The 18302-nt window shown below is 43.5% G+C and overlaps 1 protein-coding gene across 2 annotated transcripts in view; it reads left to right on the forward strand.

The window, feature by feature from the left end:
- Positions 1-18302, forward strand: part of LOC124120497 (protein FAM110B-like) — a 72167-nt gene that overhangs the window by 22291 nt on the left and 31574 nt on the right. For both annotated transcript variants that reach the window (XM_046483333.2, XM_046483334.2), the window contains one exon: positions 16667-16793. In XM_046483333.2, coding sequence (XP_046339289.1) covers positions 16667-16793 — 127 coding nt within the window. The remainder of the gene's footprint in view (positions 1-16666; positions 16794-18302) is intronic.

Consider the following 18302-nt stretch of genomic DNA (forward strand, 5'->3'; position numbering starts at 1 on the left):
CTTTGTAGAAACATGAAAGGGCATTGCAACAGGAAGTGTTCCTCATCTTCTATGTCTTTAATATCACAGAACATACATATTCTTTCTTCTGTTGGAAGTGTTAAAGTATCTTCCTCTCTCAATTTGAAGTATCAGATGTGTCAGACATTGTCACAGTCTTGCTCAGGGTGTAGACAAGGATGGAGCAGGTCCATTGTCACCTGTCTATATTCAAGTTTCTATATTCCAGCTATAAGACTGTCCTCTGTAAATAATCAAGTCTGGACCAGACAATCCAGTGATTGATATCATGAGCATCGATCCATCCACGCAATTGGGATAAGATGACATACATCAACCAAGTCAGCAAGCCTGACTACCCGTTACTGGCCTTTCACGGCAAGCATGGGTTCTACACTATGAAAGTGACTAGTCATCAAGATATAAGATATAACATATAAAACATACACATTTTTTGCATAAGAATTCATTTCACATTATATGGAATATTGCTGAGTGTGGCATTTAACAACAAACAAACAAACAAACATTGCACATTATTATGCTAATGAGTTATTTACTTTTCTATTTTCATGAAATGTTGCTCTATGGCTGTAATATTGCCAATGATACATTAAAGTTGAATTCAGAAAAGTTCTTGAATTAAACCAATCCACAAACAAGTATATATTTCAGCAAAAACATACTTACATACATTTTATTGTCTTTCAACTTCAAGAAACTTTAATGTTGGCTTGCCTACAAAGCAAGAATAATTCAAAGTTTGGCTTTTCATGTGTATAAGTTGCATGTTAAGAACCTGACTCCAATCCCCCGAGACCCGTGAAGATCCGGTATAGAATAGGTCTTCAGCAACTCATGCTTGCCGTAAAAGGCGACTATGCTTGTCGTAAAAGGTGACTAACGGGATCTGGTGGTCAGGCTCGCTAACTTCGCGTGGATCGATGCTCATGATATTAATCACTGGATTGTCTGGTCCAGATTCGATTATTTAGAGACCGCCGTCACATAGCTGGAATATTGCTGAGTGCGGCTTAAAACAACAAACCAATTAACCAACCAACCCATCCCCCGATATGTCCAGTGCAGGAAGCATCGTCACAGATGGAGGCCCTACAGCCAACATGATAAGGACAGAATTAAATTATTTCAAAACTAGATATTTCATCTACTGGCAGCAATATGAGTTCTTAATGTTAATATATGGGCTGTTATGAGCTGGACTTATATGACAAAAAGACATTTGACTATATACAAGTTTAGGAATAGTGGATTTCATTAGGACTCTAATCAGGTATTTACCTGTGTAGTTTTCAACTAGAATTACAGTAAGTTACTGCAGTATGTAGTCAGGTTACTGGGGTGAGGCAGGTCTCTGGCGTGGATGTGTTGCTCAAGACCGAACTATTATTAGCATTCATGTACAGGGCGCTGGGGTTTTATCTTCAGAAGACTTGATGAGAATGTATCCTCGTACAACGTTGGGTGTGAGAGAGAGGGAGGTGAAAGGCAATCTGTAGACCTGCCATGTTGCTGAGAATAGGTTGTCCAGGTGTGAACCTCAGGTAGCAGATTCCATGTGTGTTTCCCCCGTCTCCGTGTACTACCCCTGTTGTTCACAGCCATCTTTACACCAAGACTCCACTGCGTCTGGGTAACTGTGCATCTTTCCCTGGCCCAGACTCAGCCGGCACATCAGCATCTGTTCTCATGCTATAAAAGGAACTCCAGAGTTCTTTTTTTGTTTTTTTTGTTTTTGTAGTCGTATGTTGAAATGCAGCCTGGTAGCTTTTATTACGAAAGGAGATTATACATTGAAATAGATTTCCTTAAGATTGAATTTCATTATATGATTAGTGGGAAACGCATATTTATTCGTTCGAGATCTTGGGGACTGCTGTGATGGTAGGTCGGATTTGAATCCAGATTATATATCAGGAGGGTGCTTGGGTGGCTTGTGCCATTACTCACTGTGCAGAGTGGCCTCCCTTGGCTGTCCAGATCTGAGGTGGTCAACTGCCGACAGCACTTGGATTCTCCCCCCACTATTATGTACATTGTGGTACAAGTTGTTATGAAGATAGTGTGTGTGGTGGTACAAGTTGTTAGGAAGATAGTGTGTGTGGTGGTACAAGTTGTTAGGAAGAAAGTGTGTGTGGTGGTACAAGTTGTTATGAAGATAGTGTGTGTGGTGGTACAAGTTGTTAGGAAGATAGTGTGTGTGGTGGTACAAGTTGATAGGAAGATAGTGTGTGTGGTATAAGTTTTTAGGAAGATAGTGTGTGTGGTGGTACAAGTTGTTAGGAAGATAGTGTGTGTGGTGGTACAAGTTGTTAGGAAGATAGTGTGTGTGGTGGTACAAGTTGTTAGGAAGAAAGTGTGTGTGGTGGTACAAGTTGTTAGGAAGATAGTGTGTGTGGTGGTACAAGTTGTTAGGAAGATAGTGTGTGTGGTGGTACAAGTTGATAGGAAGATAGTGTGTGTGGTATAAGTTTTTAGGAAGATAGTGTGTGTGGTGGTACAAGTTGTTAGGAAGATAGTGTGTGTGGTGGTACAAGTTGTTAGGAAGATAGTGTGTGTGGTGGTACAAGTTGTTAGGAAGATAGTGTGTGTAGTGGTACAAGTTGTTAGGAAGATAGTGTGTGTGGTGGTACAAGTTGTTAGGAAGATAGTGTGTGTAGTGGTACAAGTTGTTCGGAAGATAGTGTGTGTGGTGGTACAAGTTGTTAGGAAGATAGTGTGTGTAGTGGTACAAGTTGTTCGGAAGATAGTGTGTGTGGTGGTACAAGTTGTTAGGGAGATGGTGTGTATGGTGGTACAAGTTGGTGACAATAGCAAATAACAGCATATTTCAGCTCATCAATCTCATGTTTCCTAGCAACAGTTATTAGTTAATAAGTAATAAAGTTGGCTCATAAAAAACTATATCACAGTAGGATCATCATTGGTATTGATGCTGTGGTTTTTGCGGAAAGCAAATTGTATCATTCGTGTCACATAGATAACTTGTTACCTTTGACAATTTGTTAAGGGATTTTATCATTCAAGAAATGTCATTTTGGAATTTTCACCAGCAAAGTTGTTGCATCTTGTTGTCTATTAACATTGTGTTGATCCCTGATCGGCAGCCAGATGGGTTAGTGGGTATGAGGGGGAGGGGAAATTTCATGATCAAGATGAAATCAAAGTTGGTATTTTTTCTCTATGGGACAAAAAATCATTAGAAAAACAGGATGGGCACCAAATATTAATATGGGAAATTGACCTCAATACCTGTAAACAGGTCTCAGGCCACAAAGGTTTGTTGCTGGGGAAGGGTCTTGTTATGTGTGGTTTGTCCACCTGATGTGGGCGGCTGTCCCCATGTGCCAGGTCAGCAGGTTAAAGCTGTTATTTGACAAGCTGATTGTGGGATGAGTACACTGTACCTGAGGCTAGTCCGACCTTTCTTCTCTGTGGACTCCAGGTACACCTTTTTATAACACCTCACGGAGGTTGGGGAGGGACCGTCTTTATTGTCATCTCACTCTTTTGTGACAGTAAACACCACTTCGGTTGTATTTATCAACACTGTTCTATGTCTGGTATGATTTATTTACAAGGTTTCCCGAGGTATGTTATTGTGGTTGAGGAGTGTGTGGGGGAAGGCGGGGTGGCTGACATAGATGGTGACAGAGCTGACAGAGGTAGTGCCTTGATAATGAGTGTCTTAAATACTGGACAGATCTAGGTGATGGGGAGTGGCTGGACAGATCTAGGTGATGGAGAGTGACTGGACAGATCTAGGTGATGGAGAGTGACTGGACAGATCTAGGTGATGGAGAGTGACCGGACAGATCTAGGTGATGGGGAGTGACTGGACAGTTCTAGGTGATGGGGAGTGACCAGACAGATCTAGGTGATGGAGAGTGACCGGACAGATCTAGGTGATGGAGGGTGACCGGACAGATCTAGGTGATGGAGGGTGACCGGACAGATCTAGGTGATGGAGAGTGACCGGACAGATCTAGGTGATGGAGAGTGACTGGACAGATCTAGGTGATGGAGAGTGACTGGACAGATCTAGGTGATGGAGAGTGACTGGACAGATCTAGGTGATGGAGAGTGACTGGACAGATCTAGGTGATGGAGAGTGACTGGACAGATCTAGGTGATGGAGAGTGACTGGACAGATCTAGGTGATGGAGAGTGACTGGACAGATCTAGGTGATGGAGAGTGACTGGACAGATCTAGGTGATGGAGAGTGACTGGACAGATCTAGGTGATGGAGAGTGAAAGGACATGTTTAGGTGGTGGAGAGTGACTGGACAGATCTAGGTGATGGAGAGTGACTGGACAGATCTAGATGATGGAGAGTGCCTGGATCTAGGTGATGGAGAGTGACTGGACAGATCTAGATGATTGAGAGTGACTGGACAGATCTAGGTGATGGAGAGTGACTGGACATGTTTAGGTGGTGGAGAGTGACTGGACATGTTTAGGTGGTGGAGAGTGACTGGACAGATCTAGGTGATGGAGAGTGATCTGACAGATCTAGGTGATGGAGAGTGACTGGACAGATCTAGGTGATGGAGAGTGATCTGACAGATCTAGGTGATGGAGAGTGACTGGACAGATCTAGGTGATGGAGAGTGACTGGACAGATCTAGGTGATGGAGAGTGACTGGACAGATCTAGGTGATGGAGAGTGACTGGACAGATCTAGGTGATGGAGAGTCACTGGACAGATCTAGGTGATTGAGAGTCACTGGACAGATCTAGGTGGTGGAGAGTGACTGGACAGATCTAGGTGATGGAGAGTGACGGGACAGATCTAGGTGATTGAGAGTGACTGGACAGATCTAGGTGATGGAGGGTGACTGGACAGATCTAGGTGATGGAGAGTCACTGGACAGATCTAGGTGATGGAGAGTGACTGGACAGATCTAGGTGATGGAGGGTCACCGGACAGATCTAGGTGATGGAGGGTGACCGGACAGATCTAGGTGATGGAGAGTCACTGGACAGATCTAGGTGATGGAGAGTGACTGGACAGATCTAGGTGATTGAGAGTCACTGGACAGATCTAGGTGATGGAGAGTGACTGGACAGATCTAGGTGATGGAGAGTGACGGGACAGATCTAGGTGATGGAGAGTGACTGGACAGATCTAGGTGATGGAGAGTCACTGGACATGTTTAGGTGGTGGAGAACTATAGGGAACGCCAAGTCTGCACCTGACAAGATGAACCCATCCGCTGATACCAGGTCTTCAGTGTGATGACAAAATGCTTCAGAAACAAGGCTTTATATGATATCGTTACCCTAACAACAGATTTTGCCTCCTGTCTATGGTCAAATTGACCAAGAAATGTCTGTAAAAATGAGAAAATATATAGGTCTGTCTTTAAACATTTTTTTCATTTTTTTGTCAACAGTCATCAATGATGTCACTGTGAGTATGTCATTCCGATTTAGATACCATTCCCTCTTCTTCATGATCATAGTTTTTGTGGCAACCAGGTACGGTCATGTTTACAGAAACACATCATGTTCTGCATTTGAATTGTAGGGATTTCAAAGTGAGCTGTCAAGTAAATAATAGTGTCATATCAACACACTGGGCCTGGATGTTTTGCTTCACCTAGCAACAAGTATTGACAGCATGTGACTCACATAGACTCACGACAACCTGTGTGTGAGTTGCAGATGGGAGATATGACTCATATCACGCTGGGCTATAAATACTGTAGAGGTTGACATAACGCACACGTTGTGGGCTCACAGCCTGGCAGGGATTGGTACTTTTCAAGATATTGCAGAAACCAAAGATTACAATCTTGTGTCATTGTTGGTTACATGGTTTTTTGTTGGCTTTATTCAAGTGAAAGAAATAAGCTGTCGGAAGAGGCGGTTCAGAGAATCACTGGAGCAGATATTTTGAAATCTCATGACTATTGAAGTCAGGATGGGTCAATCAGTATTTGCAGCAGTATTCAGCAGTGACAGATGTTAACCCTTGATCTGTTGTCAACTGCCTGTTAACCCTTTATCTGCATACTGCACAACTTGGGATGGGGGTACAGAGAGATATGGAAGCCTTTCTGGGCCAAAACTCCAAATTGAAGGTAATCATGGGTCTTAAGTCAGTGTAGTGACAATATGACAACGCTGTGTTCACCCATGAGTCTTAAGTCAGTGTCGTGACAATATGACAACGCTGTGTTCACCCATGAGTCTTAAGTCAGTGTAGTGACAATATGACAACGCTGTGTTCACGCATGAGTCTTAAGTCAGTGTCGTGACATTATGACAACGCTGTGTTCACGCATGAGTCTTAAGTCAGTGTAGTGACAATATGACAACGCTGTGTTCACGCATGAGTCTTAAGTCAGTGTCGTGACAATATGACAACGTTGTGTGATCACACACATCAGTTACAAGGTGCTGAACGCTCCGGTTATGTCAGATAGACAGAAAATGTTGAACATTTGTGTCACTGATCACAGTACTTGCTCCAGTCCATTACATGTCAGAGGAGTTATTTATTACGTGTACCCAAATGAGGAGGGATCAGTGCTGGTTGATATACAGCAATATATCACACACGCAGCAGTAGTGTAGGACTTTATATCATACACCAGGAAGTAGCACACTCCTACATGTCAGCTTGTGCGAACAAGGATAGGTTAAGTGACAACTGACTATGATTAGAGTATTTGTCCTTTCAAGTCATAAAAAAGAGATCATCTCTGTGGTCTCGTGGACAGAGCGTCTGTCCAGAGAGGAAGGTCTGGGCTACGATCCCCGGACGCATCATACAAAAAGACAATAAAAGATGGTACTTGCTGTTAACCTGCCTGTAACTCAGCAATAAGGGGATAAAACAAGGACTAGTCAACTCGGAGTCAGTATACTGCATCTGAGTGGGGTGTTCATCTTAAACCACAGTATGTTATCTTTGTGAGCTAGAACAATAAAAGGAAAAAGGACATTAGTTCTCAGTAGTGTTAGCACGGACGCATGCATGCATGCACACAAAAATATATATTTATTTAAGATAACACGCATTGGACGGATAGGTCAGGAGGTAAAACAAACTTGGATGAGTTTTCTTGACAACTAAAAGATTCAGAAGTCGCATGAATCCAATGTTGTGTCACTTGTGTTTTTCTGAGCTCTGATTCATTTTCAAGTCAAGTTACATGTTTAATTCTGAATGTACAGGGAATATTTCCTCTCAGTGATATTGAAACTTCCCCTAAATGCCTCCATCATGATACACTGAACTGGGAAATTTTGGAAATGGGTGAAACTAAACAGAAACAAACTTGGTCTGGCCAAAACGGGAAAACCCACATGCCTTGGTTAATTTGTCTACAGAGGGAGATGTTGAAAAGTAAAATAAGCAACTGAAGTGAAATATTTCTGAAAACTAAGTATGGGAAGTAGAATCTATGAGAACCAGACACTTGAAGTCAGTGTGGCCAGTGAAGCAGGTAAAGTAAGTACGGAGGAGCAGGTTACAGCTCGCCAATTACCATGACTCATCAGAAATCTCACATTTCTTGTTTTCAAGGTCACCCACAAATACACAGAGGTCATTCAACCGTGCTATAGCTGAAACATAAATATAATCATTATGGTGTTGTGTTCCGCCCTGGTAATGTGACAGGTTGAGTCTGCCCTGGTGACAGTCATGTTTAGAAGATCAGTTCTGTATGCTATAAAGTACTGAACTTGAAAGGGTGTTCTGATTTCTCAGACTATAGATACATTGTGGAGGGCCGTGATGAGCAGATGACTGTCCACATGATCAGGGAGCAGTGAGGTAGCCTAGTGGTTGAAGTGTTTACTTCTAACACTGAAGGTCTGGGATTGTTTCCCCACATGGGTACAATGTGTGAAACCTATTTCTTGTGTCTCCTATTATATATTGCTGGAATATTGCTGAAAGTGGCATAAAATCCTCATTGCCTGTTGTAAGAATTTAATATTAAAATAACACCCTATAGTCACCTTGAGCACAGGAACCTGCAGCCTGAATGAACAGGGGTTCAGACTTCAATTAAACTAAAATTGCAGAACAGGTTCGGAGCTACTCACACTGAAGTTGTCTTCATTGTGTGTGTATAGTCATGGCACAGATATCAAGCTGCAGTGTATTACAGTATTTATTTCTACTTTTGGAAAGAAAAAGGAAAACTTATACTCCATGGTTGCACACATCAAACTAGATCAAGTAGGACACTTGCAAAAATGCTGCAGTCTGTGCAAAAACTAATTCTTGAGAATTGAAACTTTATCAACAAGAGGAGACAAGGTAGAGTGCTGTTCTCTAGTGTCTGCCATCTCTCCCCCACCCTGGTGTAGGTATCAGGTCTGAGGGTAGGGGACTGTTCTCTAGTGTCTGCTACCTCTCCCCCACCCTGGTGTAGGTATCAGGTCTGGGGGTAGGGGGCTGTTCTCTAGTGTCTGCTACCTCTCCCCCACCCGGGTGTCAGTATCAGGTCTGGGGGTAGGGGGCCGTTCTCTAGTGTCTGCCATCTCTCCCCCACCCGGGTGTCAGTATCAGGTCTGGGGGTAGGGGGCTGTTCTCTAGTGTCTGCCATCTCTACCCCACCCTGGTGTAGGTATCAGGTCTGGGGGTAGGGGGCCGTTCTCTAGTGTCTGCCATCTCTCCCCCACCCTGGTGTAGGTATCAGGTCTGGGGGTAGGGGGCTGTTCTCTAGTGTCTGCCATCTCTCCCCCACACTGGTGTAGGTATCAGGTCTGGGGGTAGGGGGCTGTTCTCTAGTGTCTGCCTCCTCTCCCCCACCCTGGTGTCAGTATCAGGTCTGGGGGTAGGGGGCTGTTCTCTAGTGTCTGCCATCTCTCCCCCACCCTGGTGTCAGTATCAGGTCTGGGGGTAGGGGGCTGTTCTCTAGTGTCTGCCATCTCTCCCCCACCCTGGTGTAGGTATCAGGTCTGGGGGTAGGGGGCTGTTCTCTAGTGTCTGCCATCTCTCCCCCACACTGGTGTAGGTATCAGGTCTTGGGGTAGGGGGCTGTTCTCTAGTGTCTGCCATCTCTCCCCCACACTGGTGTAGGTATCAGGTCTGGGGGTAGGGGGCTGTTCTCTAATGTCTGCCATCTTTACCCCACCCTGGTGTCAGTATCAGGTCTGGGGGTAGGGGGCTGTTCTCTAGTGTCTGCCATCTCTCCCCCACCCTGGTGTCAGTATCAGGTCTGGGGGTAGGGGGCTGTTCTCTAGTGTCTGCCATCTCTACCCCACCCTGGTGTCAGTATCAGGTCTTGGGGTAGGGGCCTGTTCTCTAGTGTCTTCTACCTCTCCTCCACCCTTGTGTAGGTATCAGGTCTGGGGGTAGGGGGCTGTTCTCTAGTGTCTGCTACCTCTCCCCCACCCTGGTGTAGGTATCAGGTCTGGGGGTAGGGGGCTGTTCTCTAGTGTCTGCTACCTCTCCCCCACCCTGGTGTAGGTATCAGGTCTGGGGGTAGGGGGCTGTTCTCTAGTGTCTGCTACCTCTCCCCCACCCTGGTGTAGGTATCAGGTCTGGGGGTAGGGGGCTGTTCTCTAATGTCTGCTACCTCTCCCCCACCCAGGTGTCAGTATCCGGTCTGGTGTCAGTTAGGGAACTGTCTCATTACATGGCTTGTCTTTGACAGACCCAGATGCTGTGATATGGTAGTTGTTGGTACAGAGACCGCTGGTAGAGCGTCCACCTGGACAGCGGAAGGTGCGTGACTCCATCCCCGGCTACGTCATACCAAAAGACTGTACTTGTTGTTACCATGTCTGGCGCTCGGCTAAAGGGGATAAAAGAAGGACTGGTCGGCTTGGAGTCAGTATACTGTGTCTGAATAGGGTATTTATGTTAAACTGTGGCATGGTATCTCAGTAGGCTTGCACAGTAAAATCGGCGTCAGTCTGGACTAGTGCAAGCAGACGCACACGCACACGCACACGCACACGCACATGCACACGCACATGCACATCGCTATATAAATGCAATAATCTTTGACGCGACATTAAATCCCATTTCACCTCCCCTGTAGTTATGGGTTGTTGGTATTACTTATAAATAGTTTGATACCTGTGAAGTTAATCAGTTGAGAAATAACAAAAAGGTGTAATAAGGGACCAAGTTTTGTTTATTTGTTTGTTTGTTTGTTGTTAAACGTCGCACTCAGCAATATTCCAGCTATATGGCAGTGTGGAAATAATCGAGTCTGGACCAGACAATCCAGTGATTGACATCATGAGCAACGATCAACACAATTGGGATACGATGACATGCATTAACCAAGTCAGCGAGCCTGACCACCCAATCCCGTTGGTCGCCTCTGACGACAAGCACAGTCGCCTTTTACGGCAAGCATGGGTTGCTGAAGACCTATTCTACCCCGGATCTTCATGGGTCTAAGTAGACTAATAATTGCCTTACATGTGAACAACATATATTATAAGAAAAAGACGTACGTCATGCCAACACAATACAGATGAGTGTAATGCAAACACAATGTTTGAAATTTAATGACAATGAAGGGAGATAACTCAAGAACACACCATCTGTGCTGCTGCTGCTGCTACTGGTGCCATGGCTTTAAGGTGTCTTTGTTTTAGGCAAACATGTGGGTCTCTGGGCTAATTACACAATCCCAAAACAAATATGACATTTACAGAAAATTTGAACTTGTTTTTCAGTTACACACCTGTGCTGTATGCTGACATTCTATCACCGAAAAAATATTGTATGAGTTGTAGTTTCCACCTGGAGGTCCTGCTCCACACCTTCGTGGAATGGCAGACTGATGTTCTGTTAGCCCTTGACACGGAGAGGAAGTGTTTTTATTACCTGACTGAAACGTTAGTGCAGACCGAGGCTACAATGATACATGCAAATTACAGCATTAACCCTGAGTGCATTTTCTACCTAAAGTAGTAACCTGGCAACCAGAATTTGTAATTTACGTAATCAGAATGAGAATGTTGTTATTCTGTCAGCTGCTGTAGGAGAGCCACATGCTTTCTGTTTAACCCTAATGGAGTATCTGAAAGATAAGAGACGATGCAACCGGTGTATTGTATGTTCTCACACTATAACCACTTGTTTGCATGATCCAAGCTTAAATACTTTGTAAGCTGGGATGTTTGAGCTGTGATATTCATGACCTGCAAGACACTCACGCTTTCACTCACTCACGATCTCACACACTCACTCATGCTCTCACTCACGATCTCACTTACGATCTCACTCACGATCTCACACACTCACTCATGATCTCACTTACGATCTCACTCAGGATCTTACACACTCACTCATGTTCTCACTCACGATCTCACTCACGATCTCACTCACGATCTCACTCATGATCTCACTTAAGATCTCACTCACGATCTCACACACTCACTCATGCTCTCACTCATGATCTCACTTACGATCTCACTCAGGATCTTACACACTCACTCATGTTCTCACTCACGATCTCACTCACGATCTCACTCACGATCTCACACACTCACTCATGCTCTCACTCATGATCTCACTTAAGATCTCACTCATGATCTCACACACTCACTCATGATCTCACACACTCACTCATGCTCTCACTCATGATCTCACTTACGATCTCACTCACGATCTCACACACTCACTCATGTTCTCACTCATGATCTCACTCACAATCTCACTCATGATCTCACACACTCACTCATGTTCTCACTCATGATCTCACTTACGATCTCACTCACGATCTCACACACTCACTCATGTTCTCACTCATGATCTCAGTTATGATCTCACTCACGATCTCACACACTCATGTTCTCACTCACGATCTCACTCATGCTCTCATTCAGGATCTCACTCACTCACTCACTCATGGGTCATTATTGGGTGAGACTGTAACACCAGCCTGCCACATGGGATCTCCATCATCCAACTGAATAATTAACAATTTGCCTTAATCCTTCAGAATTGGTCCAGGTTACTCGCTGTGATGCTGGTAATGGTCTGTGTGTGGTGTGGCCAGCCGGACACAGTAGGCAGCACATGGGGCCCGTGGGTCACAACATCATCACACAGTCTGTATATTGATGTAAGGCTTTTAGTATCAGTCCAGGACAGTTACCTGGCAACCAGACCTCATCAGGCGATTACACAGTCAAAATAAGAGCTAGTGTGATGTAGTTGTATCTGAGGTGTATCAGTCAGGTGAGACAGCGCTCACAGACAACATGATCCGTCATTAGTTTTAATACTAGGATTATTTCATTGGGAAGAACAAAGGTTAGTATTCTTTCTAATATGATATAATCACCTTATACCACTGAGTTCTTTGTCAGAGGTTGATAACATGTTGTGATCACGCAGCCATGGCCATGAACAAGTGGACATGTGGATGAAAGTACATGTAGTGTACAGGCTTGGAATGTAAATGAAGCAATTTTCCAGTTTATAGAAATAGAGGCATGGGCTTATACTCAGAAGTGGAATTGCAGGCAGTGTGAGGTAGAAGAACATGGTGCCTTGTGGCAGGGACTTCTCTCACAGCCAAATCAACTTTCAAATGTTTCGATTTATTCGGCGAAGCTAGGTCATAGCAAACCATTACTGCTCAGGTCCTCTTCCTCTGTCTGAACTCATCACAAGCTGTAGGATCTCTGTGTAGATTCTCAAGTTCATACAGTTTACATATGGAGAGGGGGCACATGGCCCATGGCCCATATGGCCCAGTCGTCTAAGGCGCCGCGATTCGCTGTGCAGAGTTGCATCCCTTGGGCACGCCAGAAACCTATGATTGTGGGTTCGAATGCCAGTTCACCACGATTATGTTTCTAGGTTTGTCAGCACCATACCCGTGCTCGTGGGTTTCACCGAAGTGGTAAACGTCTAAGACCTGCATCACTTGGGGCTTTCCTCCCACATTAAGCTGACACGCGGTGGTATAACTGGAATACTGTTAAAAGCGGCGCTAAACCCACCTCACTCACTCACTCAATTACATATGGAGACATAACCACTACCAGAGGCATTGTTGCCATGGTGATGACTTAACTTCTGGGAGTTATCTCCCCTGATTGTATTTGGTATATATCTATGTTCATTGTTCAAGTGGTGTGGTGAAGATTCACTTCATGGTCAGTGTTTATCTTCATAGATAACAAAACTCAGTGTCCCTCAGTCTGGTAGGCAGGAACTGTATTCCATGTACTCAGCAGTAATGACGTGTGAGCCATCAACAGATCTATTGGTCTAGATTGCCCTGGCTGGGGTAACGCTGAGCTAATAACTACCCCACAGATTTGTCATGTTTAGGAGAAGTTTGTGCAGGACGAGACTTATTGTACAACAGAAGTCACGAGATAAAGATATAAAGTTATTCATGACCCATGTGATCCACAAATATAAAGTGATTCATGACCTATGTGACAGTTATTCATGACCTATGTGACAGTTATTCATGACCCATGTGATCCACAAATATAGAGTTATTCATGACCTATGTGACAGTTATTCATGACCCATGTGACAGTTATTCATGACCTATGTGACAGTTATTCATGACCTATGTGACAGTTATTCATGACCTATGTGACAGTTATTCATGACCCATGTGACACACAAAAATAAAGTTATTCATGACCTATGTGACACACAGACATAAAGTATAAAAGATATATATAACTGAGCGGCAATGCAAACATATACAACTTTTGGAGGGGGATGCGGGTGGAAGTCTCTCAGCTGAACACTTGCATTGCTTACAGGAGTTTTCCTGAGGCTTGCCGAGCAGTTTTTCCACTTTTGTCAATGAGTGTTGATATACCGTATATGACCGCGGATAAGCCGACCCCGTAGATAAGCCGCGGTGCTAACTTGACCATTGAAATACGAGAGAAAATGATATGACCCGCAGATAAGCCAAACCAGGAAGTGAAAGGCAGAAAAACACTGCGAAGTCGGACAGCAAGACATGTGCCGGTACTCGCAGATATTAAAAAACATAAGATGAAAAACGTTGTAATTATATTGAAAAAGTCATTATTATTTCTAATAAAGATTTTACAAACCAGTCATCCACTTTCATAATGTGGGAAGCTGTTTCTCTTGTTTTTTTTAAATTTCATAATTTGATATCAAGACACTCGGGTGAGATTTTATCTATTATCCTACATCATGCTTCAAACTTTTTCAGTTTGTAGACAGTAATGAGCAGTGTAGAAAGTAGCAGAGCCATTAGTGATGTCATTTGACTGACATCATGGTTACCCATGGCGTCACAATGTTCGGCAAAGCATTGTGATGCAATTTCATTGAACTCACCAAAGCGATATCTTCTGTGAGAGCCAGTTTTGGATGATAAATCATAGTTAACGATGTAATCAAATGAAAGTGTCAAACAGATTGTTTCCAGCCTAAATAGTTTCATCACTGGACACCAGTGTTTGCTGTATATTATAAAGTTGAGTTTCGCACCATGAACGAGACTGACAGGGATGTTTGACACCAACTGATGACGATGTGACACACACAGCCGATGATGTGACCGAGTAAAAACAATGTAGGCATGGAGGTAGACAACAGGAGGTGTGCCATACAGCATTAGGGTGTGGCATGTGGCATTAGGGGTGTGGCATACAGCTTTACGGGTGTTGTATACGCCAGGAGGGGGTGGAGTATATAATGTCGGGCAAACAGCATTAGGGGTGGGCATACAGCATAACGGGTGGGCATACAGAATTACGGGTGGGCATACAGCATTACGGGTGTGGAAAGAGTACATGATACCGGGAGTAGATCCCCTGCAGCCTTTTGTTGTGGTGTTAGTTCTGTTCACATGGTTTCCGAAAGTCTACAGAAAACTGCTTCAAGAGAATCATTGCAGGCTCGGTGTCACTGGTGCAGGGGACATAACTCTTCCTGTCCTGCACTGACTCCAGCCCATCTGAGATATCACCCAACTTCACTTCATTGTCACAGAACACTCACTGATTTGAAACCTACAATCACTGACCATATTCCCCATTGCCATGGTTACCAGATGAGGACCTGACAGTTGATGCAGGTTCCACCATGTAGTTCCGACAGTCAGCTGGCTTCTGTTTGTTGAAGTATACGCAGAGTCCCTGTTCAACTACAGCCTGAGACTAAACAAGGGATGCTTTTTCCGTTCCTGACGTTGTTGCCAGCCTGCCTGTGCTGTGTGCACCTGGGGAGCTGCATGAAGAATAGGCCACATACCCACACAAAACAGGAAATGGGAAAAAACAAAACAATGTCAGATGTTTTTTCTGGAAAAAATCTGTGCTTTTACAGTTGCTACAGGTCATATTTGACATAAAATATGTGAAACAATTAGCATCCTGGATGACAGTCATGTAGTTGATCTAGGTCCCCCACTCCTCCATTCACTCTCTGCTTCACTCTCTCACTCACCCACACCTTCACTCACCAACTTTCATTCACTCACTCCTTCCTTCACTCACTCACTTCTTTACTCACTCCTTCATTCACTCACTCACTCTTACACTCACCCATTCCACTCACTCCTTCATTTACTCAATCATTCACTCAATGACTTACTCCTTCATTCACTCACTCACTCCTTCATTCACTCAATCAATTACCCACACACCCTCACACCCTTAGACCCACTCTCACACCCACTCGCTCACCCATCCACACACTCTCACTCTCACTCACTCACCCACTCTCACACTCACCCTATCTCACAACCTCCCACTCACTCACTTACTCACCTACCTGACCGCCTCCGTGGTCTAGAGGTAGAGCGTCCGCCCGGAGAGCGGAAGGTCCGGGGTTCGATCCCCGGCCACGTCATACCAAAAGACGTGAAAAGATGGTACTTGTTGTTACCCTGTCTGGCGCTCGACATTAAGGGGCTAAAACAAGGACTGGTCGGCTGAGTGGGGTATTCATGTTAAACTGCGGCATGGTATCTCAGTGTGCCAGCACTATAAATCGGCATCAGCCCGGACTAGTACAAGCAGCCACACACACGTGCATGCACGTCGCTATATAAGTGCAATAATCTTCGGCGTGACGTTAAACCCAATTTCACCTCACCTCACTCACCTACCCACACACCACTCATTCTCCTCCTCGCCCACCCACACTCACTCACTCAGTCACTCCAGTTGACGTTTATTAACGCAGCAGGAGAAGATGAAGTGTGTTGTGACGTGATCAGTCAGGGCTCGTGCTGCTGATGACCTGGCCACATTTTATGGCAATTCCCGTAATAAGGCCTCAAAAATCTGTCTTGTTAAATAAGACAGTTAATATTTCAAGTAATACCTCAAACAGCCATTTGGCATCTCACTAATGGAGAAACTCAGAATCATCCAAGAAAAACGGAATCATGACTTGTCGGTTTTCCCAATTTGTAAAAATGCTTTTTGAAGATTAGATTACAAGAACTTGCAATTTTCAATCCATTAATTTAAAAAAATGGTTAAGCCACGTTAGTTTGACAAGGCAGACCAAGGTTGCAGGCCACGATCTATCTGATTATCTACAGCCGGGCGTCGGGTGGGACATCGCTCCCTGCCTTGCTACATAACAGCAGAGCCTGGGGACGGGGGCCTCACCAACATAATCCCCAGCCTACCACTCGCCTGGCTCAATGGCTTGTGATAAGTGTTCTCTGCCCTCTCTTCTAGCTCGGAGGCGGCGGAGCGCAGTTGAGATCCTGGAGGCAAGCAGACCCCAGTATGTCAAGAGCAGCAACTCACTTGATCACAGGCCAGCCAGCCTTCACTTCCCGGACTCATTCAACATCTTTGGCAGGTAGGCTGCTTTTCAGTTTTATAACATCCTTGTGTGTCTGGCATACATACTTACATACTATCTAACACTGGGGCTACCATCAGTCATCATCGTGTCAATGTAGAGGTATGTCATGGACTTGAATGCACTTTTTGAAGTAAATGAACATTTGGATGTTGTATTGCAAGCAAATTCTTCCCTGTTATAGTTGAATTCTGTTTATTACTCTGAGTATTTTTCAGAGTAAAATATTTACTTACAGGAGTGTACACAACAGAATATTGATGTTGTTTGAACATGGATTAAATACTTGAGACTAGTCGTCATTGGTGTAGCAATTAGAAGTGTATTGACTACAGTTTCGTTGATTGTGTTAGTTCGTCTAAGAATAATACATGAACTGATATGCATGTCGATCAGTTATGAAATATATTGGCGTAAATCAGTTAAAAAATATTTTTGTCACATTTTTTCATAATTATTTTAGGTTCCCCAAATTCCTTGTAAAACATCTACATGTTTTCTGTATAGCTGTGCCAAAATAGTATTTAGTGCTGAATTTCATATTTTAGACCAAGTTTGATACAACATTTAGCATAATAGGAGGTTGTGTGGAAATGTTTGTGTCTGTTTGATGGCTAAAATAACCAAGTAACAGATGTGCAGTTGCAGCCAGAACAGCCAGACAGTGGCACTTACATTAAAGTCAAGACATTTGCTTTGTCACATTTGGTAGGAAACTGATTGGAATGTAGTGAATATTCTATGGCTGCTACTGTAAATGTGAAAAGCAAAATGTTTATTTAATCAATTTCTCCGATTTGTCATCCATTCCCTTTTGCCAAACCTCTCTCTCCCTGCCCAACCAACAACACTAGACACTAGACTAGACAGTGTAAATATACAAGAAACTAAAGAACTGATACACAAGTGAAATTATACAAGAAACTAAAGAACTGATACACAGGTTAAATTATACAAGAAACTAAAGAACTGATACACAGGTTAAATTATGCAAGAAACTAAAGAACCAATACACAAGTGAAATTATACGAGAAACTAAAGATCTGATACACAAGTGAAATTATACAAGAAACTAAAGAACTGATACAGTAGTGAAATTATACTAGAAACTAAAGAACTGATACACAAGTGAAATTATACAAGAAACTAAAGAACCAATACACAAGTGAAATTATACAAAAAACTAGAGAATAGATACACAAGTGAAATTATACAAGAAACTAAAGAACTGATACACAAGTGAAATTATACAAGAAACTAAAGAACCGATACACAAGTGAAATTATACAAGAAACTAAAGAACCGATACACAAGTGAAATTATACAAGAAACTAAAGAACCTATACACAAGTGAAAATATAGAAGAAACTAAAGAGCTGATACACAGGTGAAATTAAAAAGAAACTAAAGAACCTATACACAAGTGAAATTATACAAGAAACTAAAGAACCGATGTACAAGTGAAATTATAAAGAAACTAAAGAACCGATACACAAGTGAAATTAT

This window comes from Haliotis rufescens, unplaced genomic scaffold, assembly GCF_023055435.1.
Source record: "Haliotis rufescens isolate VD_foot unplaced genomic scaffold, xgHalRufe1.0.p SCAF_2, whole genome shotgun sequence".
NCBI classification, from domain to species: domain Eukaryota; kingdom Metazoa; phylum Mollusca; class Gastropoda; order Lepetellida; family Haliotidae; genus Haliotis; species Haliotis rufescens.